We start from the raw sequence: 23,100 nt of genomic DNA, 5'->3' as shown, positions 1-23,100 counted from the left end.
TTCAGTTTTTCACCATTGAGAGTGATGTTTGCTGTGGATTTGCCATATATGGGCTTTATTATGTTGAGGTAGGTTCCCTCTATGCCCACTTTGTGGAGAGTTTTTATAATAAAATGGGTGTTGACTTTTGTCAAAAGCTTTTGCTGCATCTATTGAGATTATCATATGGTTTTTATCCTTCAATTTGTTAATATGGTGTATCACATTGAATGGTTTGTGTATATTGGAGAATCCTTACATTCCTAGGATAAACCCCACTTAATCATTGTGTATGATCTGTTTAATGTGTTGTTGGATTCTGTTTCCTAGCATTTTGTTGCTCTTGATGAGTCTGGGTAAAGGTTTATCAATTTTGTTTATCTGCTCAAAGAACCAGCTTTTAGTTTTATTGATCTTTGCTACTGTTTTCTTTGTTTATATTTCATTCTGTTGCATCACATTTCCAGGTTTCTGGAGGTCAGTTAGAGTTTTATTCTGACTTACTGATTTTTTCAGTTTGCTTATTAGACAATGTTTTCACCATGTGTTGAAATTTCCAAATTGGGAATATCTCTTGGTACATGATAGCTTTCTCTAGAACATCTTTATTCTCTCCCTTTGATAGATTAATTTTGCAAAAGGTAGAAAGCATTTCTTGATAAGAATTTAGTGGAGTCAAAGTCCCTCCCCTCACTCATTAATCTGAAGAATTTTTAATTTTGTAGTTCTGTTGAAAATTTTTTAAATCAGGGAAAATTAATATTTGGAAAACTTTTTAAGGCACATATTATATGAACAAATAATTAAGTCTATGTTGATTTTTTTTAGTTTAAAAATATTTTAAGAAAAAAATTAAGTCAAAATAAAATGCATATATAAACACCCATAAATGCTCTATTTACTTTGAGTTAGAAAACAATGTAGCATATCATTTGTTTTTGCGAAATTCATGATGTGCTTTTATAGTTTAACAGGGCAATGAAAGATAACTGTTTTTCTTTCTCTAGATTCATTTAAAACCAGTCACACTTCTAACTGAACAAGATCATGTGGAACATAATCTGGCTTCTGAGAGAAGGAAAGTTCGATTACAACATGAAGATACTTTTAAAAACTTGATGAAGGAAAGTGGCAAGTTTGATGGTCAGTAAATCTACTTACAGGAACTTTAATTATATGACTGTGGCCTAGCATGTGATCTATCCTGGAGAATGTTCCATGTGCACTTGAGAAGAATGTGTATTCTGTGGTTTATTGATCCTTTCCAGTAATGAGAAAGAAAACCAGAGCTAGAATAACCTCAATTCAGGTCAGAGTTCCTGACCAGAAAATGCGGGATAAATGTAAAATTGTACAAGCAGAATGACACAATACTTAATGAACATCCAAATTACAAGAATTGAAATTGACCTCCAGATGAGTATGCCCCTGTTTGGAAGCCTGTAGAAAGGGTGACATTTGTTTATTGTACTTAACATGGGTACACAGCCAGAGCTGTGAGCCTAGACTGATCTCTAAACCTGGAAGAGCCCTATTTCCCCATTGATTGGCAATTACCTCAAATAGGCATACTTCTGCACCAAGGTCCCCTATACTCAATATATTTCTGCGTAGATGTCATAGCTGATGCTTATACACATATGACCTGCCCTAGTTATCTCCTCTATGTGTCCTAGTGTAGGCCATGTATGTCTTCATAGGAATCAAGTAGCTTTTTCTTTAATTATCCCTCAGAAAAGGAGTTGCCTTATATTTGAGTCTTTACAATGTCTCTCACAGTATAAGGTCCTCTCAATTTTTTATTTTATCCTGGTAACACAATATTCAAACAAGTATGCACCTTTCTTTTTTTCATTTAACAATATAGTTTACAGATAATTTATATTAATTTATTTTGAAACAAAAAAGTACCATTTGAGTAAGAGAAATTAACCTTAAAAAATCTCAATCAATACTGGTTTTGGATGTTTATAGAAAATTATCTAACAAAATCAGTACTTAAAAAAGAAGTTGGAAGGAATTTAAGACTTCATATGCTTTTTAAGGATCACTTTAGGAAACAATCCAATTCTGATTACAGCACTATGGTGGACTTGGAGTCTGAAAAAAACTAAAATTTCTGGATGAAATATTTACAAACATCTTTGCAAACACATCTCAGCAGGCAAAAAAATAAGAGAAAGCCTTGAAGTCCACAAATGATTAGAAACACAAATTCAGCAGTATAAGGAGATACAAGAGTTGGCATTTACTCAGGAGGAACCTGTATGTGCCAGACCTAGAGCTGTGTTTTAATGGGCCTGCCAGGGCTCAGGAGACACAGCCAGGTGGAAGGTTGGATCAAGGAACCATACCTGGAGCTGCAACACCCCCAAAATGATACCCTCAGTGGGTCAACTGGAAAAATCCCACCCCTCAGAGAGCTCTGGTAGGGATGCTTTCCACTTAGCCCTAGGTGGAATGGAAAAAAACTGTTTCTCTTTGAGGGTTCAATCACAACTACATTCTCAAGCAGATGTGGTGTCAGAATTCACATAATTTGTTTGGCCCAAAACAGACCAAGTGATACTTAGTGTGAAGTGGTACTGTGCTATGTACCCACGGATGATCTGCAGCCACAAATACAAATCCTCTGTGAAGAAATGACTTTAAGCCCAGCCCTTAAGAACTGTCACAGATAAAGATCCAAGGAATGTGAGCTCCTAGTCAAAAATTATAAAAGACAAAAATAAGTCACCTAAATCCAAAAAAGCACCAGACCATAGAATGTGGTCCACAAAGACTACAGATATTGAATTTACCATATAAAGAATGTGCAGTAAGAACATTAATATATTTTAAGAAAAGAGTATCAAAAGTATTATATAGGAACAAGAAAATGACCTAGACTACTTGACAAAGAAGCAAAAGGAATTTCTATAAAAAGAATATATAATAATTAAAATTTGAAACTCAGTGAATGGGACTTCCCTGGTGGTACAGTGCTTAAGAATCTGCCTGCCAGTGCAGGGGACATGGGCTTGATCCCTGGTCTGGGAAGTTCCTACATGCCATGGAGCAACTAAGTCTGTGTGCCACAACTACTGAGCCTGCGTTCTAAAGCCTGTGAGCCACAACTACTGAGTCCACACGCCACAAATACTGAAGCCCGTGTGCCTAGAGCCCATGTTCCCCAACAAGAGAAGCCACCACAATGAGAAGCCCGTGCACCACAACGAAGAGTAGCCCTGGCTCGCCACAACTAGAGAAAGCCCACGTGCAGCAATGAAGACCCAATGCAAACAAAATAAATAAATAAAAATTAAAAAAAAAACTCAATGGATGAATTAAACAGCATCTAAGATAGTAAACTGGAAAAGTAAATCTGAAGAAGTTACCTAGAATGCAGATGGATAGACAAAGAAATGGGAAATATATGAGAGATTAGGAGATATAGAGAATGGAGTAAGAAGTCTAACAAGCATCTAATCAAAGTTCCAGGAAGAGAGGAGAAAAAGAAAGGGGGAGAAGTAACATTTGAAGCAAACAACATTGACATTTCATTAAAGGGTAACATGAAAGTTCCATATACATATGAAAAGATGTTGGACCTCATCATTAATCAGGGAAATGCAAATTATAACCTCCATGAGACACTATTTCACACCCATGAAATTGGAAAAATTGAGGAGTCCACAATACTATTTAAGTGAAAATGGGGAGCAGTAGGAACTGTAATAACAGACAGAAGTATAAATCAGTACAATCATTTTGTTACCTAAAAATATTCTGTTGTTAGTAAGGACTGTGAACGTGGAATAAATCAGCAAAGTTAAGTTTATTCATCCATTTATTCATTCAATAAATATTGACTGAGCACCCACATTCTGGAATTTTATTAGAATTTTAAAAAATCAGTCCTTGCCCAAAGGAGCTTAGGATATAGGGGGTCAGATAATCAAAGATCACACAAATAAACATAAAATTATAACCGTGAAAGAAAGGTACAAGTGGGAGCTCATAATAGTGGGGTTGCTGTGGTCAGAGAAGGCTTTCCTGAGGAAGTAGTGACTGAGATGGGCCAAGAGAGAATAGGAGGTAAGTGGAAGAAAGTGTGGGTGGCCGGTGGAACTGCCGCCGACAGAAGGAGCACCATGTACAAATGCCCTGATGTTGAGGGCAACATTTAGTTACAGGAACTGAAAAAGGGCTATTGTGGTTGGAACAAAGGGAGAGAGAGCTTGAGAGGGGAAGGGGTGCTAGGAGCAAATCAGACTAGCTGGGGCTGGAGAGGTAGGCATAGGCCAGACAGGAAAGGAAGGGCTTGGGGCCATAGGAATGATTTAGGTTCTTCTAATAGGCCAAGGGGAAGTCACTGCATGTTTTTAAGCAGGGTACTGAAATGATCAGTGGAATGAAGGGGAAAAAACATAAAAGAAAAATACCATCAATTAATGAAAAATATAATAATTAGATCAGGAAATGGAGTTAAATCTCTGTAACCACTCTTCTCTGCTCACTTATATGTGACTGTGATAAGAAAGGCTCCATTCCCAGTTACCAAAAACAGCCGGGCATGTCTGTGCTCTCACACTGAAAGCTCAGCTGTGCCTCTGACGGTACAACCAGGATGGTGCCCTACTCTGTAATTCTTTCTCCCACCTCCTCAACAATAGTACGTGAGATATAAGCCTAGCTGGTAATTCCCTTGATGATGCAGGCAATATAACTGAATACATTTTACTGCTTTGCCGCCAAAGTAGATGATTTCTCCATTGTTGAGAGTCAAAACCAATTTGTCAGTAAATGAAGCAGATATGATTCAAAAGAAGTAGAATGACACTAAGAAGTACAATGTATTGTGTCTTTTCTGTTTGTGACTGCATTCATTACAAAACAGTAACTACGGGAGGCCATATTCCCATTCTGAAGTTTATCAAACAGCAAACTATTCTAGATTTTCAGTGTCTGTGGCCCTTTAAAGCTCAAATCCCTTTCTTTTTAATAACTTTATTAACATACCATAAATGGCCCATACTTAAAGTGTACAACTTGATAGGTCTTGAGACATGTATACCCCCATGAAACCATCACCACAATCAAGATAATAATATATCCATCAATCCCCAAATTTCTTTCTGCCCTGACCTGCTCTGATCTGCCCCTCTTCCACCTGAAGCAACTCAAACTTAAACTTAAACATTCTTTTAATCAAAATTCTGGTTGAGGGCTTCCCTGGTGGTGCAGTGGTTGAGAGTCCGCCTGCCGATGCAGGGGACACGGGTTCGTGCCCCTGTCCGGGAAGATCCCACATGCCACGGAGCGGCTGGGCCTGTGAGCCATGGCCGCTGAACCTGCGCGTCCGGAGCCTGTGCTCCGCAACGGGAGAGGCCACAACAGTGAGAGGCCCGCGTACCTCAAAAAAAAAAAAAAAAAAAATTCTGGTTGACTTGTAAAACAGGGTTGGAATACAATCTCTAAAATGCCCTTTCTGATCTGTGGTCTTATCCAATTCACTGTAAATAAAGCCTATTCATTTCTTCAGGAGTTTTAAGTCTTTGGTAATAATTTATGTTTTCTAAAAAATCCCATGAGTTGAAGGAAAGGCTGTAGCCTCAGGTTCTGCATTTAACTCCACCATCTTTGTTCACATTCACCTTTCAGATCCCACTTGTGATGAAGAAGAAGGAATGGTTTCCACGAGGGGCACCTCTGTGCAGAGCATTGAACTTGTCCTCCCACCCCATGCAAACCATCATGGAAATACATTTGGTGGCCAGATCATGGCTTGGATGGAGACAGTGGCTACTATTTCTGCAAGGTTCTTGGTTTGGACCTTTGGCTTGTGATCTTGAGACCAGTGGGGAGAGGATAGAAGGGTCTGAGGCTCAGCTATTGGGCAGTCAAGGAAACAAGTAGAGAACAATGTTGCCTTTTATCAAAATGAGAAAATGATAAGTCATTTTCCTGTTTACCTTAGAATTATTCTGTCCTTTTTTGAAGGTGAATGTTTAAATTCTTGGTTCAAACATAAAAATGAAATGACAGTTCTTATCCTTGATTCTGAATTATGACTGTTGATCTTATGACACTGCAACTCCTTGTCACATTACTTATGACAAAGTAGATGCAGGATAGAAACAGAAGATAGCCTTTACACTTAAAAATGGTCAAGATACAAACTTTTATAAAGGCGGTTTACAATTAGGTCTGATCTCTGAAGGTGCTGGTTAGAATCACCATGGCCAAAGGATTAACTGAAAAATAAGATGAGAAAGAGGAAAGAACTTAGAAAAGTACTTTTAAATGCTCCTCAGTTCCAAAAAGGGCTCCTTTATTCTTAATGAAGCCATGTAGGTAATTGAGCAGCTTTAAAGAACACTGTGTTCTCTGAAAATGCATTTGAACAGGATCTGCCCTTCCGACAATTTTTGTAACCACTGAAAACTGTTAAGGTTTTATTTCCCCCAAATTAGAGGAATTTTATTAGTAATATGTCTACAGTTACGACTATAATTAGAAACCTGTGGTTATCCTTCCTATAAATTGTGCACAAATATAAGAGCTTGTTTTTAAAATGACATTGTCACTCTTAATGACAATAAAGCACTTGAACCTGTTCTATTGTAAAGGCTTACAATATAATTAACTATGGCAGAGTCTGTTCACTTATTGTTGGCACAATTCTTTAGAGCAATTGGATGACTACAGTGGGAATCTAAAATGTAGAAAATTATGGAAGTAACTTTCTGAGATTAAATTTTCTTTATAGATTTTCAAAACTCCGCACACTACAAAAATTGTAAAATGTATTCTTTGTAGCCTTTCAGGCTTTGTGCAGCAATCCAGGTAATTTTTCTTTAGGGGAAAAAAATTAGTCTTTGACATGCGGGTGAACTCAAGTAACAGTGAAGCCAAGGAATGCATGTGAATGGCACCAGCTGACAGTTCTCTTCACTGTGCCCCACTCCAACCTGGGAGTCACAGCTTTCTGTGACTGTAGTCATGAGCTGTCAGGAGGGAAAAAAATCCCTTAAATTAGAACAAACGACAGCGGTTTGTTTTTTGGAGACACTTCCATAGGGCACAAAACAAGAGCAGGACTGCCACCACAAGAGCAGGAGCAGCAGCATCTTGGTAAAGACCTCACGGCCTGGTGACGTGTGGCATTTCCTAAAATATTTGCAGGTAATGTACAGGACCACTCTCAACACACACAATCCAGTTATTCATTTCCCTCTTGAGCTAAAAGAGATATTCATTTAGAAAGCACCCTGAACACTGGCCTATTGCATCCATTAAGCAAAGCAACAGTTCCTGAAAATATTCTGGAGAATGATCACTTTCTTCTCTCTCTCCTTCCCTTCGTTTCATCAGCCGCCTGTGTCGAGCGCATCCCCTTCTGAAGTCCGTGGACATGTTTAAGTTCCGGGGACCATCTACAGTTGGAGATCGTCTTGTCTTCAATGCCATTGTCAACAATACATTTCAGACCTGGTAAAGCATGTCTGGTGCTCTTAGGCTGCTATAAATGAATTCAAACTTGCACATAAGCAATATTTTTTGTTTTATTTCAATCTGGAGGTAAGTATAGTGACTAGTTTAAAAAAATCAAGTTCCTTCTAATTATTTTTAAACTTCACTTAATCTTCGAAATCCATAGACACACATTTTAACTCTCTGTTCCACTCCAGGCCTCCTAACACTGTTAGGATAAGTTGGTTTTTGTCTCATAATAAGTGTGACTGTATGTCCTATTTGATCCAGGATGGTCTTGGTTTTTGCACCTGTCATAATTATTAATTTTTCCTTTCACTCTCAAAAGAGTCCCAGTGACTGTGTGGTCAACCACTTCATAATGGACCCATCATTTATCACCATGAAGTCCAAACCACGTCCCAGTTATTTTTATTATTCTTGATACACAAAGAAAAGATTTAATTTAGTATTTTTTTCTTTTTAAATGTAAAAAAGAACATCTGTGTTTCCTATCCAGTTTCAGTGTTTGATGCTTTTAAATTACAGAACTATTGTTTTTCGGAGAGAAAACTTGACTTTGGCACAATTTAACCACCCCTCCCCCATTACCAAAATATGTTCATGAAGGTATATAAAGTTCCACTGGCCTTTCTACCACTTGCAAGTGGGAAAGTAAAGCAGAAATGCTCCTAGGAGCTTGTACATCAGATCAATCGACCTGATGAAATGGATGTTAACAGTTGCATAGATTAGCAGATGACAATGAAACAACCCAGGGTCCTCAATCTCTTCCTTCCCTGGAGGAGGTGGTGGGGCAGTGGGCAGAGTAGGCCTGGCATGCTCAGGTTCTCTGCCCACTGCCCTTGTCACCCGTCTGCAGTGTCGAAGTGGGAGTGCGCGTGGAGGCCTTTGACTGCCAGGAGTGGTCTGGGGGCCGGGGCCGTCATATCAACAGTGCGTTTCTCATTTATAATGCTGTCGATGATAAGGAAGAACTGATCACATTTCCCAGAATCAAACCGATGTCAAAGGTCAGTTATTAGCATGTATGGTTCAGTAATCAGACCACTTATTCTGGGGAAGCTGTGGGTACAGAGCTCCACACAGAATCTTTTCCTGAACTGGCAACAACCTCCATGTCTATTCCCCTTTGGTTTTCTTTCTTTTCTGCATCACAAAGTAAAATGGTCTTTTTCTTCTTTTTCCAAATCACTCTAGTCATTTCTTTAAATGGTGAAGTCCCTGAAGACTTCACATCTACTCAGCCACATGCTGCTGTTGGAAGCATATCGTCTTCTGTGTCTCATTTCTGACTCTCTTCTCCCACCTTACACCCAGTTCTCTATGCTGCTCTACACTCATCGGAATTAAGTCTTTCGGAATAAGCTGCCTTACTGCCAACTCTGACCTGAAGATAGTTCACGTAGAGACCCCTTGTCCCAATTAGCCTTTTCAACTGACTTAGGAGAGAGAAACTTAAGGATTGTAGCACTAAAATATTAGAAATTTATTGATTTTACTTTGTTTTTTATTTAAGGATGATTTTAGACGGTATCGTGGAGCTCTTGCACGCAAGAGAATTCGCCTAGGCAGGTAAGGGACTTAGGTGTAAGGATTTTATGGAATCTTCTCTCATCTGACAAATTACATAGCAAAGAGCCCTCTCTGTGTCTCTATTCCCACATAACGTAAAAAGAGAAGGTCTGATGCTTTTTGACTGTGGAGACTACTGTGATGGAAATTGTTCTTTCTGATTGTTCCACCAGTAAAGGCAGCTTTTTAAAACTGCTGATTTCATTTCAAGAAACTGTCATAGTTATTGCTGTGTGCTAAATACAGGGAAGAAAACTGTTATTTAATATTTTAATTTTTTTCCAGAAAATACATTATTTCCCACAAAGGAGAGGTTCCACTTTGCATACACTGGGATACTGGCAACCAGGTGACAGTTTTATGATCTGAAGCTCTTCATGTAAAAATCAGTTCATTACAAAAATGGAAATGCCCTCATTTAACTGACTCATGTTGTGCCTACACAGGTTAGATGAAAAGGTGAATTATAGCAACCAGTCATCTCAAAATGAAACAAAACCAAGCTATCAGTAACTAGTTATCAGCCAGCTACTTCACTGCCTTGTTTGAATTATATGTATAGTTCCTGAATACAGACTCTGGATGCTCTGCCATCAAATGCATTCAAGCAACATAGGACATTGAGATCTGGTGTTTCATTATAGCTTGTGTTGAATGACATGCCCACTGGCTTGCATTTTTATAACGCAATAGAGAAGTATTAGTCATTTTAATGTTTTTGACCATAAAATGTGAAGGGAAATCCAAGTTTACTTACTACCCGTTGATTACAAGTCATACTGAAGGGTGTTCTTGTCTTTGCTTAGGATGCTAATTAAAATGATACTAATCTGCTAAGCATATATGACTCACATTACCTGTTTGAATTCGGCATGAAGAGTTTGAGACAGAAATTATGTTCCTATAACTTAGTTCTAACCTCAACATCATCACTTTGGCTCTAACAGTGCCCACTTTCTAAGCAGAAAATATTTGATCACATATCTGCACTGAACTCACAGCATTTCAAATATTTGTGTTTTAGGTATCCTTGAGTAATGGCAATGTGGAGGCTCTCAAAAGCCTGGCAGCCAAAAGTGGTTGGGAGGTTACCAGTGCTGTAGAAAAGGTAGGAGGCATCCAGGTATACACACAACCCACTGCCCATCACAAATGAGAGTTGTCACGGTAGTGGTTGTTCTGCTACTTCTAATGCTGCTTTTAAGAAGGAAAAAATGGAGATCAAGACGGCAGAGTACAAGGACACTGAGCTCACCTCCCACTACGAACACATCAAAAATACATCTACATGTGGAGCAATTCAAACTGAAAACAAACTGGAGAGTGGCAGAAAGACTCTTATACAACAAACAAGGCTGTAGAGAAAGATCCACATGGAGTCAGGTAGGAGGGGAAGAGAAGCAATCAGGTCAGGACCTGCAGCCCTAGGAGAGGACACCTCAGCCCTGGGGTCTCATACCGGGAGAAGGAGTCCCCTTAGCTTGTTTAAAAACCAGTGGGACTAACAGGAGGGCTATAAGAAATCTGGACTCTGCTCTTAAAGAGCATACACATGCTTCCTTACTCCTGGGAACCAGGCAAAGGAAGCAGGTTGAAACTTCCCAGGGCTCTGGCTGGTTTCCTGCAACCACCCCAGTGCACACCCTGGCCCATGCCAAGCATCCACTCCAGCCCCTCTAGCTCCACTGCAGCTCCCCACTAGGGTGAAGGTTGCCACTGCTGAGGAGGTCGCACAACTGGCGGAAACGGAGCCAGCTCAGACCAGGCACTGCATCTAAACAGGGCAAGGGTGGCCATTACTGGTGCTCGTGAAGGTGGTGGATCACGAGCAGTCTGGAGCTCTGACTGGTGTGCCAAGACTGCCTAGCACATATCCCAGCCTACACCGGGTACCCACTCTGGGCCTTCTTGCTCCAGCATTCCTCCCCTCTGTGGTGATGGTGCCACTGCTGGAATAGGGGAGAGCGCACACTTAGATGGAACAGAACTAGCTTGGACCCAACCCTCAGGGCTTCTGCGCCAGCACCTTGGGACCCCCTCACTGCCCCCAGTAGGGCAGTAATGGCCACTAAGCATAGGAGAAGCCCTAGCTCACAGCTAGCTCTGACTTTAGCCCCTCCATATCCAGCCCCCCGCTCCCACCAAGGTGACAGCTGCCAGCACACCCTGGGGGAAGATGTGACTCACGCTCACGTCAGATCCAGCTCTCCCACCAAAGCCACAGGGCAGATATGGACTGCATATGGACATTCCCACACAAGGATACCCTTCAAGACCAGGATAAGTAGCTGTTTCACCTAATTTCATAGAGACAGAGAAAGTTAAGCAAAATGAGAAAACAGAGGAATTTGTTTTAAATGAAAGAACAAAAAACCCTGATAAAACAACTAATGAAACAGAGATAAATAATTTACCAGATAAAGAGCTCAAAGCATTAGTAATAAGAAATACTAACTGAACTAGGGAAAAGAATAGATGAACACAGTGAGAATTTTAACAAGGAACTAGAAAATATTAAAAAAAGAACAAGTCAGGGATAAATTAGGAGTCAGGAATTAACATATACACACTACTATATATAAAAGAGATAATCAACAAGGACCTACTGTATAGCACAGGGAACTCTATTCAGTATTCTGAAATAACCTATATGGGAAAAGAATCTGAAAAAGAATGGACATATGTGTATATATAACTGAATCACTTTACTGTATACCTGAAACTAACACAACATTGTTAATCAACTGTACTCCAATTAAAAAAAAAAAAAAAGAACCAGTCAGAGCTGAAAAATACAATAATGGAAATGAAAAACACACTAGAAGGATTTAAAAGCAGCCTAGGTAATAAAGAACACATAAGTAACATGGAAGATAGAATAATGGAAATCACCCAATCAGAACAGCAAAAAGAAAAATAAATTAAAAAAAAATAAAACTAGTTTGTTTAAGGGACCTCTGGGACAACATCAAGCATACTAACATTCATATTATAGGGGTCCCAGAAGGAGAAGAGAGAAAGTGGTCAAAAATGTATTTGGAAAAGTTATGATTGAAAACTTCCTGAACCTGAAAAAGGAAACAGATATTCAAGTACAGGAAGCACAGAGAGACCCACATCAAGACATATCATAATTAAAATGGCAAAAGTTAAAGAAAAAGAGAGAATTCTAAAGACAGCAAGAGAAAAAACAGAGACACATACAAGGACAAGACACCCAGTCCCCAATAGGCTATCAGCTGATTTTTCTGCAGAAACTTTACAAGAAAGAAGGGAGTGGCATAATATATTTAAAGTGCTGAAAGGGAAAAACCTACAACCTAGGATACTCTACCCAGCAAGATTATCATCTAGAGTTGAAGGAATGCTAAAGAACTTCTCAGACAAGCAAAAAATAAAGGAGTTCATCAGTACTAAACCAACCCTAAAACAAATGTTAAAGTCTTCCCTAAGTGGAAAAGAAAAGGCTACAACAAGAAGTAAGAAGTCATAGGAAAGGAAAAACCCCACTAGTAAAGGCTGTGGATCAACCATTTAAATAAGCTAGTATAAATATTAAAAGACAAAAACTATAAATAAAATAAAATATAACTAAGGGATAAACATCAAAATCATAAAAGTTAAGGGATAAACATCAAAATCATAAAATGTGAGGGAGGAGAGAAAAAAATGTAGATCTTTTAGAATGTGTTTGAACTTAAAGGACTGTCAGTTTGAAACAAGCATATAGTTACATGACAACATATATGAACACCATGGTAACCCCAAATCAGAAACTTAAATAGATGCAAAAAGAAAGGAACTCAAGCATACTACTAAAGAAAATAATCAAACCACAAGGGAAGAAACAAACAAACAAAAAGAAATAAACAAGAAGAACTACCAAAAACACTGGAAAACAAGTAATAAGATGGCAATAATATCAATAATTACTTTAAACGTCAACGGGCTAAATGCTCTAATCAAAAGACACAGGGTGGTTGACTGGATAAAAAACAAGACCCTTCTATATGCTGCCTACAAGAGACTGACTTCAGAGCTAAACACACACACAGACCAAAAATGAGGGAATGGAAAAAGATTTTATACAAACAGAAACAGCAAGAAGGCAGGGGTAGCAATAATCATATTAGACAAAATAGACTTTAAAACAAAGTCTATAACAAAAGAGAAGGAAGGGCATTATATAACGATAAAGGAGAGGAAGACAAGATAGTGAAGTAGAAGGACTTGAGCTCACCTCCTCTCATGAAAACACCAAAATAACAACTGCTGAACAACCATCGACAAAAAAGACTGGAACCTACCAAAAAAGATATTCTACATCCAAAGACAAAGTAGCCACAATGAGACGGTAGTAGGGGTGCATTTGCAATACAATCAAATTACATGCTCACCAGGTGGGCGACCCACAAACTGGAAAATAATTATATCGCAGAGGTTCTGCCACAGGAGTGAGAGTTCTGAGCCCCATGTCAGGCTCCCCAGTCTGGGGGTCTGGCATCGGGAGGAGAAGCCCCCAGAGCATTTAGCTTTGAAGCTAAAAGCTTTTGCACAGCAAGGGAAACCATCAACACCTGCTGAATGGAAGAAAATATTTGCAAATGACATGACCAATAAGGGGCCATATAAACAGCTCATACAACTCATACATATAAACAGCTCATACATATAAACAGCTCATACAACTCAATATCAAAAAAAATAAACAACCTGATTAAAAAATGGGCAGAAGACCTGAATAGATATTTTTCCAAAGACATACAGATGGCTAACAGGCACATGAAAAGATGCTCAACAGTCCTAATCATCAGAGAAATACAAATTAAAACCACAATGAGGTATCACCTTACACCTGTCAGAATGGCTATCAACAAAAAGACCACAAATAACAAATATTGGTGAAGAAATGGAGAAAAGGGAACCCTAGTACACTGTTTGTGGGAATGCAGACTGGTACAGCCACTTGGAAAACAGTATGGAGGTACCTCAAAAAATTAAAAATAGAACAACCATATGATCCAGCAATTCTACTACTGGGTATATATCTAATGTATAAATATAGATATGTACATCTACATAGATTCATATATAGTCACATATATATTCATATATATAGGAGTATAAGCTATAAAAATATTAAATCACTATGTTATACACCTGAAACTAATATAATATTGTAAATAAACTGTATTTCGATTCTTTAAAAGGAAAAAAAATCTTTGAGGGAAATTTTTTTAAGAGTCAAGTATCTTTCCAGCCCTGTCTCTACTCCTCCACACTGGCTGATCTAGGGTCCTTCAAATCGCCCTACACATTCCTACCTCTGAGCTTCGTTCTCATGTTCCACCTCTCTCTCCTTCTCCTATCTACCCCAGTCCTACCTGGTCTTCATGACCCAGGACAAATGCTTTTCCATAAAGCCAATCACCCCTGACTGAAGGAACTTATCCCTCTAGGAATTCCTTTAACAATTACTTCTTTATGATTAACTTGTCAATTAATTATGCATTATCTCATGACATTTCTCCCACAGCTATGTTGAGTTAGTATTTGTCTTTCATAGTAATTTAACTTTTTACATATGGTCTTTTTCCCTAGATTATAAACATCTTAAGAAAGAAGCCTTGTCTTGACATCTTTCTTCTCGGCACCTTTTACAATGCTTTGCATGTCATCAAATTTAAATTAATGTATATCATTTGGATTTTAATTTTATCTAATTTCAAAGGTATATCAGGAGACCCTTTGAAGCTGATGTCTACACTAAACAGATTATAAGCTCTTTAAGGACCATTTTGTTCATGACTATAGTCCCAGAACACAGCACTGCCTGGCATTCAGGAGATGCTCAATAATGCTGACATTTTGTCTATGTTCACATTTCAGTGTGTACTGTTTTTCATCATCAATGAAACAGTAGCCTCTAAAATATGATTACCATATGTTCTGGTTTTCCTGGGACAGTCCTGGTTTTCCCATCATAATTATTAACAGTGCCTAAGTGTTCCACTTTGGATAATAAGTTATATGGTCACTTACCCTGAAATCAAAGCAAATTCAGTTACTTCACTTATTGTTTTCAGCTCTGACTTTGACCTCCTCTGCGTGTTTTGGCTTTGGTTGTTTGCTTTTATTATGTCTTGGTGCTCAATTCTGAATCCTTTCAGAGTCTTCCTTACCTTCTTTGGATCCAGTTAGGTTTCCATCTGTGTGTTTGGTTCAGTGATGCAGAAATACAGGTTTAACATAACTAAGTTACTTGCTTCTCTTTATCCCTCATAAAAGCTGCTTCAAGACTGTTTTCTTTTACTAATATGAAATCTGTTTCTTGCATCATTGCTGGCATCCGAGCATTCATGAGCAGCATAGCAAAGGACAAACTCATGTCTGGAATGAAGGACGAGAACATATTTAGTGAAGTCATTAAAATTTCAAGTCTTAAAGAGTTTGGTGCCAGAAACCAATCTAAACAAATAAACGTATATTTGCTAGTGTCTAAGGAGAGCCATCAATAATTAATTCTTAAGTTTTGTACAGATACTTATTAGAAAACACTGTATAATTAAACATTCTTATGTTATCTCTGTTGAATTTGAAGCCCTCCTTTTTTTTTAGATTGTATTTATAATAACAATCTAATTTTTTCTTTCTGAGTCATCCCCCTTTTCTCTCCCACTTTTTAAAGCTTTTATGTGGTTTTTTTAACCACCTTCACCATTATATGCTTTTAATTTAAAAATACAGCTCACATTTTTTTCTGTCAACTTTTAGCTGAATAAATTCTTACAACAAAACAGTCTGTTAAGAATTATACTTATTTTGGGTTATAAAAATCTATACTCATTTTGATATAAATTTTGATAGATGGCAAAATTCTAAAATTTCTAGTATTTGTAACGAAATTGGGCAGTACTTACTGTTTTAACCCATATTTCATTTTCAATGTATAGTGTTGGAATTAATAATACCAGTAATACAAGGAGCAAAAGATGAACCACCATCTTAAAGGAGCTTATAGTCTATTTTGAAAGCATCACATATATACATATCATAGCTGAAAGATAATTTTAAGGTAGTTTATAAACAAGTGAGAGATTGTAGTATTTAAACCGCAAAGGTCAGCTCTTAGGCAATTCAAAGTCAGGGAAGACAGTTGTTTAGAGACAGCTTTGGAGAGGAGTTGATTCTTTCCTCCTTGAAGATAGTGTAAGGGTAAATTGCTGGAGGGGTAAAGGGTGCTTTCTAAGCAGTGAGTAGCTTTGAGCCAAACCTTCCTGGTTGGAATTGGCATGGGTAAGAGATTGGCTTGACAGGAGTAGCTTTTTATTTAGGGAGTCACTGAGAGTGTACTGGAAGCCAGAATGGCAAGGATCATGTGAAAACCTTCACACAGGACAAAATCCACAGGAAACAGACCAAAGAAGAGATATTCTCATTGAAGCTGGGGCTGGTCCCAGAGCTCCACCTGATCATGTCTCCTCCCCTTAGCCCAGGGGGTAACCTACCTCCAAGGACTCTACCCCTGTCCCCATGACTCTGTAAAAACGAGTTTTGTCCTCCTTTCCGCAATATAGTATCAATAACATATTTGTCAACAGATAGTATAAAATTCTAAAACTTTGAGTTATTTCCTCTTGTGCTATTTGTATAAGATCCAAACCCATTAAACAGAATCTTATTAGAATGAAAAATATATATCATTAGTAAAATGTTAACAAGCTCCAGCAGATTTTGGGCCTACTATAAGCTTCATTTCATAGACTAAAATTCTCCAGGCACCAAATGATAAAACATTTGAGATGATAAATGGAATTTAACCTGTCTTCTTCCAAGCATGAAAGGGAACTCGTTTTCTTGGAGAGTTGGTCTTGGAGAATTTTTACACTAAGCCAAAGTTGGCTTTCCTAAAATAGTACGGTTTAAAGAGAACCAACAACAACCGCTGCCTTTCCTTGTCTGCTGTGTCTGCATCAATGTCATTAACTCTGATTGTCTGCTACTTTTAACTTTGCGGAAAGGATCAAAATATCATCCACTCATCCAATACTGCACTTGGCACTGGATAAGTCAAGTGAGTTTTATAAGGACAGAATTTAATGACGGCTACTTAGCGTGAAGTTTGTTTTGGTTCCAGGATAGGAAGCAGCAGCATGTATCTGCAACCTGGGGAGCAGCTTCCTGGAAAAGTGCTGTGATAGTTTCCTAGGGCTGCCCTAAGAGTACCACAAACTGGGTGCCTTGCAGTTTTGGAAGCTGGAAGTCTGAGATCAAGGTGTTGGCAGTGTTGGTTCCTTCTGAGGGAGTGAGTGAGAGTCTACTCCAGGTCTTTCCCCTAACTTCCGGTGCTTTGCTGGCAATCTTTGGCATTCCCTGGATTGTAGATGCACCACCTGACCTCTGCCTTCACCTTCATATGGGATTCTCCCAGTGTGTGTGCGTGTGTGTATGTTTACGTGTCCACATTGCCATTTTTTATAAGGACACCAGTCATATTGGGTTAGGGGCCCATTCTACTGCAGTATAACCTCATCTTAACTTATTACACCTGCAATGACCCTATTTCCAAATAAGGTCACATTCTGAGCTACTAGGGGTTAGGACTTTAATATATGAATTGGGGGGCGGGGGACACACAATTCAACCCTTAAACAATGCTCAGTCCAGTGTTACATCCTACTCCACCCTGGTTCCACCAAGGTTAACCATGGTTGCCCCATGGCCAGAATCTGACTGAGGTGATGGGATTCACTCTGGCCCCCTGCCCTTGCCTCCTCTGAGACTGCAGAGCCCCAACAGGCTGGCTAAGAGCCACATGGACACCAGGCTTTGATAAGGTGACTTCCCTCTGGATTTACACCAATGAACCTGCTTCGACTTCTGCTGTATGGGGGGCAAAGGTAGGCATGTCTATGCTGGGGTGAGTCTCAGCCACCAACTACAGCTGCATTCATGGTTTTCTTTCTCTTTGATAAGTGCCCACAGCCTACATCATGTCCTCCTTTGCAGGCTCAATTTAAAGACAGGCTTCACACTGAGGTCAATTAGAGAGGTAAAAGCATAAGCAAATAGTCACTTCTTACCTTTCTAAGCTGCTTTTAGTCAGTTTCTCATTTCTTCATTCTCTTCCTAAAGGTATTTATGTTTAAATAAAGGTTTTCTCCCTCACAGCCTGATTTTTCCATCTGCTTGATTCCTGCAGTGAAGTCTTAACCCTATGTTTGTTTGTCTTCTCACAGCTTGTTGCCATGGGAATGATTATAAGATAGCAAATTTCAACACTGTCTTCAAAGCACCCTGAAAGAGATGGAGAAAATGGGCAGGATAGAAACATGCTCTTAGCTGAACATGTATCTCTGATTACTGGCCAAAGCAGAGTAGAAGGAAAGTTCAGAGTAACAAGGGATACATGAATGTTTAAGTATACATCAAATGGATCCCCACGACAAGCCTCCTCTTATCTAAGGAATAATAAGCACTAGAAACCCAGGAATTGGCCGCCTTGAAAGATGAGCTCTTGTGATTCACAAATGAAAGAATTCTTTGTGCTGAAGAAACGCTTCAGCGGCCCTGTTGAGAGGCTGAGTTGGCTCTAGAGACGTTGACTTACTCCCTGGGCTCCCTCAGCCCAAGTGAAGGCATGCCTGACATCCTGAGAAAGTACGTTAGGCTGCAGCCTTGGCTCCAAGGTCTTAGGGGGACATGAAGCACTGACTTGCCCAGCAGTCTGGTTATAATTTCTGCTCTTCCTGGATAGAGGCAGGGAAATACCACAAAGGGATAAAGAAAGAAAGTCTTATGTTCTTAATTTTTCATGAGAAAAACTATTGCACAATAATAAACCACCCTCAAGTCACATATTATTTAGATGACACAGGGGCATAGCATCCTGGTCTGAGCTCTAGACATCCAAGTATTTAAAGTGAACTTGCCATCATTTGGCTTCATTATTACCCAGGTGCCAAGATGCCTTAGCTAGTGCAATCCGCCTATGACTACATATATATGCTGTGGTTTTAATGTAAAAACACCTAATTTTCTTTTGTAATGTTTTTCTTATTATTTTCTTTTAGATAAAAATATATACTCTGGAAGAGCACAATATTTTATCTGTTTGTGTTGAAAAGCATGTGGAAAGACCAGCACACTTGGCTTATCATCTCTTGTCTGACTTTACCAAGCGACCTTTGTGGGACCCCCATTACATGTAAGAATAAATTTTAAATATTTTCTTATTCAACCCTGACATCATGTAAAAGATGACCTCTACATTGCAGTGTATCTCCATTGCCCAATGTATGACCTATTGTTTTATTAAACAGTATTTGCTAAAGTTTGCTCTGCATGGAAAACTGCATCAGGTGCTACACAAAAATGATTATAATCATCTATTTTTCATCTATATTGAGTTGACATGCTTTACCCACACCTATTGTACTCCTATCAATAACTCTTCAAAGTTGATATTATTCTTATTTAACAAGAGAGAGATCCCAAGACTTGCCAACATTACACAGGCAGTAAAAGCAATGGAACCTGAATTGGAACCCAGGTCTGTCAGGCTCTGAATTCCACACTCTTGTACTTTAATACACAGTCTCATTGCTCTTGAGGAAGTGATTATCAAATAGTCTCTCCAACTTCCCACTCTTGATCTTTATTTGGTAGTCCCCTCTCTTTCTGTGAAGCAGCACTCCCTGGTGAGAAGCTGGGAGAAGCAGCTCTATGAGTACATTCCTTCCTGCTCTCCATGTCTGATCAGGGCCCACTCCCGTCAGCCTGCATCTCTTCTGTTACTCATTGTCTCCCACATCCCTAATCCAATCTTCTCCACTCTCCCTCCTTTCCTGGAATGCAGAGCTGGGCATCTTGTCAACTGCACTGTCAGGGTAACACCCCCTTCTTCAAGGAGTCCAAGCTCCTGGGCTGCAGGGCTCAGGCCTCATGGACACCTTGCTTGAAGGAAAGGATTAGTAAGATTATACCTATTATATTCAGCATTACCATTTACTTCCTAATTTGGATGAAGTAGAGTTTCATCTTTTAAATGTCCAAATCTCACTGTGATTAACAGCATGTAATAGACAATTTAACACCATTAAAGTGAAACATCTCTGGGCTCATGTGTTACATTTGCATAGATGCCAGAATGATACATCCTGGTTAATGTTACAATAATAAACATTCGGAGAGAAGAGGAAACACTTGACGATTTTCTTGCGTAGATCTTTGTAGATAACTCTATAAGTACAAAGATTTTAGCAAGGATAATGCCTAAACTTGCTGCTTTTTTCAAATGTATCTCCCATTACTTTCTATATCACCTGACATTCTAGCCTAACTGAACTTGAATGAATGAATTCTAATTCCACTTACTATTTTGGTGCATCTATCATGATTCAGGTACTGTGCCAGGTGTTTTCACTTGATCCTCACAATAACCCCATAGGTACTATTATCTACCTTTTATAGATGAAAAAAAAGTGACTTGCCTAACATAACATAGCTACTAAGCAATCTGAGACTCAAAGGCAAGTTGCTTGATTCCAAGCTTAGTTCTCTTTCCCAATATACCATATTCCTTTACCTCAGAGTCGTTGGATTGTCTATATAATTCACTAGTCTTCAAAATATTATTACTTGATCCTAGAGAAAAATAATTTTGTGGAAAAAAGAAAAGTGCCTTTCTCTGCAGTGTTGAGGGCAGTGACCTTAGAGTCAGATGGCCAGCATTCTTTTCATCACATGCAGAATTATTCCTTCTGGCCAAACAACTCTAAAAACAGACTTTAAGAAATGATGCTGGCTTTGGGGGGATGGTTATGTGAGCAGAAGGGTGAATATGGACACCAATAATGAAGTTACGCAAACAAAAGAAAGGAATGCCTTATTCTACCAGATTGTAAAATGTAGACTTTCTGTCACTGTTCTACTTACATAGGTCCTGTGAAGTCATAGACTGGGTAAGTGAAGATGATCAGATATATTATATCACTTGCCCTGTGGTGAATGATGACAAACCCAAAGACTTGGTAGTACTTGTTTCACGAAGAAGGCCTCTCAAAGATGGGTGAGTATATGTAATTCAAGTGTTATAGCAATGTCTTATAATATAGAGTAGAAAGAAAAAGTTGATATGAAAACAAGAAGTCAATGGAATAAGCATTTCTGGTCTTGAATGATGTTCATGTGAATTTTTTTCTAGATGAGGCTTTAGTTATCATTAAAAAACAAAGAACCAGAAAGAAACAATTATCTATTAAGTGCCAGCCATGTGCAAAGCATCTGTGAGACTCGTAAAGCAGTTCCCTTTCCTTTTGCTCTATGCAGATGTAAAACGGATATTTAGCAAACCTTCAAAATATTCCGTTATTGTAAAAATGCAGTGAAAGCCAAATAAAATACCAGGAATTGGTTTTGGTTCAGAATTTACAAAGACTCAACTGTGCTAGACACCCAAAATGGCTGGCTGTCAATTAGAGTGTCTGTTCATGGCTTCTCCACGGGCATTGGGCTTCTCAGAGAATAGTGTCTAGGTTCTAAGGGGAAGGGTCCCAAGAGCAGGTGTTCAAAGGGACAAGAAGTGGAAGCTGCCAGGGCAGTTATGGTCTACCCCTGGAACTAGCCAGCATTATTTCTGATGTCAAAGCTGGCCTATAGAAATAATCCCTCCCGTGTGGGATTAATGCACATGGATGTTCAGTGTAGTATCATTTACTATGGCAAAAGATATTAGAAATAAACTGAAGCTCCATCTTATTAATTATGGTAGAACCATACTACAGAGCACTATACCAGCATTAAAAAGGATGAAGTAGTCACAGAGGCATTGATACAGAAACACCTCCAAAGTTTTACCATTAGGTGAAAAACCAAATTATAGACCAATATTTGTAAAATGATTATATTTATGTAAAAATCTACATATGTCCATTTGCTTACATAAATGTTATATATTTATAAAAAGATCTGGAGGATCACAATATAACGTGGTCATCTCTAGGATAAGTATGTATTGTGCTTATGGTGGACTGAAGGATGACTTCTATTTTCTAATGTATAGGGTTCTCTATTGTTTGAAGGTTCTTTAAAACAATGGTATTATTTTTCATTAAAAAAAGAAGAGACTGAAATTACAACCCATTAGGGCACCCAAAAAAAAAAAAAAAACCAGTTTGGAGGTTGACTGCAGCTTTGCGGAGTTATACAAAGTATATGTAATTCTTAGGCAGAAAACACCTATGGCCCTTATTATTATTTGCTATACTTGAATGTATCCATAGAGAATGTTTTCCTATGTATACCACTCATCTAAAAGATCTGGGTGTCTATAGTTTTACTTCTACTATATAAACAAGTTGCATTAACTGTAGGAATTTATTTTCTAACAACTATTCTTTGTTTCTCTCAAGAACTTTGAAAATGTCCTGTTATCTTTCAGTCACACTTACACGGTGGCAGTGAGGTCAGTTATTCTGCCATCAGTCCCACCTTCTCCACAGTACAGCAGAAGTGAAATCATAAGTGCTGGATTTCTCATCCGTGCTATTGACAGCAGTTCATGTACCGTAAGTTTGATGAAACATCTGCAGATTAATTTGTTCCTACAGATACAGAGGAACCTTTTACCTGGATTTACTAATTAACTCTAATTCTGCAATGTGTCCACCCACACCCACCAGGGAATACTAAGGTCATCCTTTCAGATCCATTCCCAAAAGATTAGGGTCATAGCCTCCCCTACACCAACAAGATTGAGATCCCTGCTTGAAAAAGCTCCAAGTCAGTAAGAAATTAAAATATTGTTTTGTTTTGCTTTGTTTTTTGAAACAGGTATCTTACTTTAACCAGATTTCTGCTAGCATCCTTCCTTACTTTGCTGGAAATCTTGGTGGCTGGTCAAAATCCATTGAAGAGACAGCAGCCTCCTGTATACAATTCATAGAGAACACTACTGATGATGGGTTGATAAGCATATTTTAAATGATAACTTTAAATTGTCATTTTATTTTCCACTTTCAATTTCAAGCACCCTTAGCTCTGACACTTGACAAGCTTCTGGGCCACAAA

General features: G+C 38.7%; 1 protein-coding gene across 1 annotated transcript in view; it reads left to right on the top strand.

Annotated features, from left to right (window-relative positions):
- The window catches only part of ACOT12 (acyl-CoA thioesterase 12), a 44,981-nt gene extending 21,881 nt beyond the window's left edge, over positions 1-23,100 (top strand). The window contains exons 5-15 of the mRNA XM_024755691.1: positions 987-1,122; positions 5,623-5,779; positions 7,336-7,455; positions 8,318-8,468; positions 8,975-9,030; positions 9,316-9,379; positions 10,055-10,138; positions 19,104-19,237; positions 20,972-21,100; positions 22,472-22,598; positions 22,864-23,100. Of these exons, the coding sequence (XP_024611459.1) occupies positions 987-1,122; positions 5,623-5,779; positions 7,336-7,455; positions 8,318-8,468; positions 8,975-9,030; positions 9,316-9,379; positions 10,055-10,138; positions 19,104-19,237; positions 20,972-21,100; positions 22,472-22,598; positions 22,864-23,013 (1,308 nt within the window). The 3' untranslated portion in view covers positions 23,014-23,100. The remainder of the gene's footprint in view (positions 1-986; positions 1,123-5,622; positions 5,780-7,335; positions 7,456-8,317; positions 8,469-8,974; positions 9,031-9,315; positions 9,380-10,054; positions 10,139-19,103; positions 19,238-20,971; positions 21,101-22,471; positions 22,599-22,863) is intronic.

Source organism: Neophocaena asiaeorientalis, unplaced genomic scaffold (genome assembly GCF_003031525.2).
Source record: "Neophocaena asiaeorientalis asiaeorientalis breed wild unplaced genomic scaffold, Neophocaena_asiaeorientalis_V1.1 scaffold37, whole genome shotgun sequence".
Lineage (NCBI taxonomy): Eukaryota > Metazoa > Chordata > Mammalia > Artiodactyla > Phocoenidae > Neophocaena > Neophocaena asiaeorientalis.
Note: the sequence above shows the minus strand (reverse complement) of the source record. Positions and strands in the feature narration are given on the sequence as shown.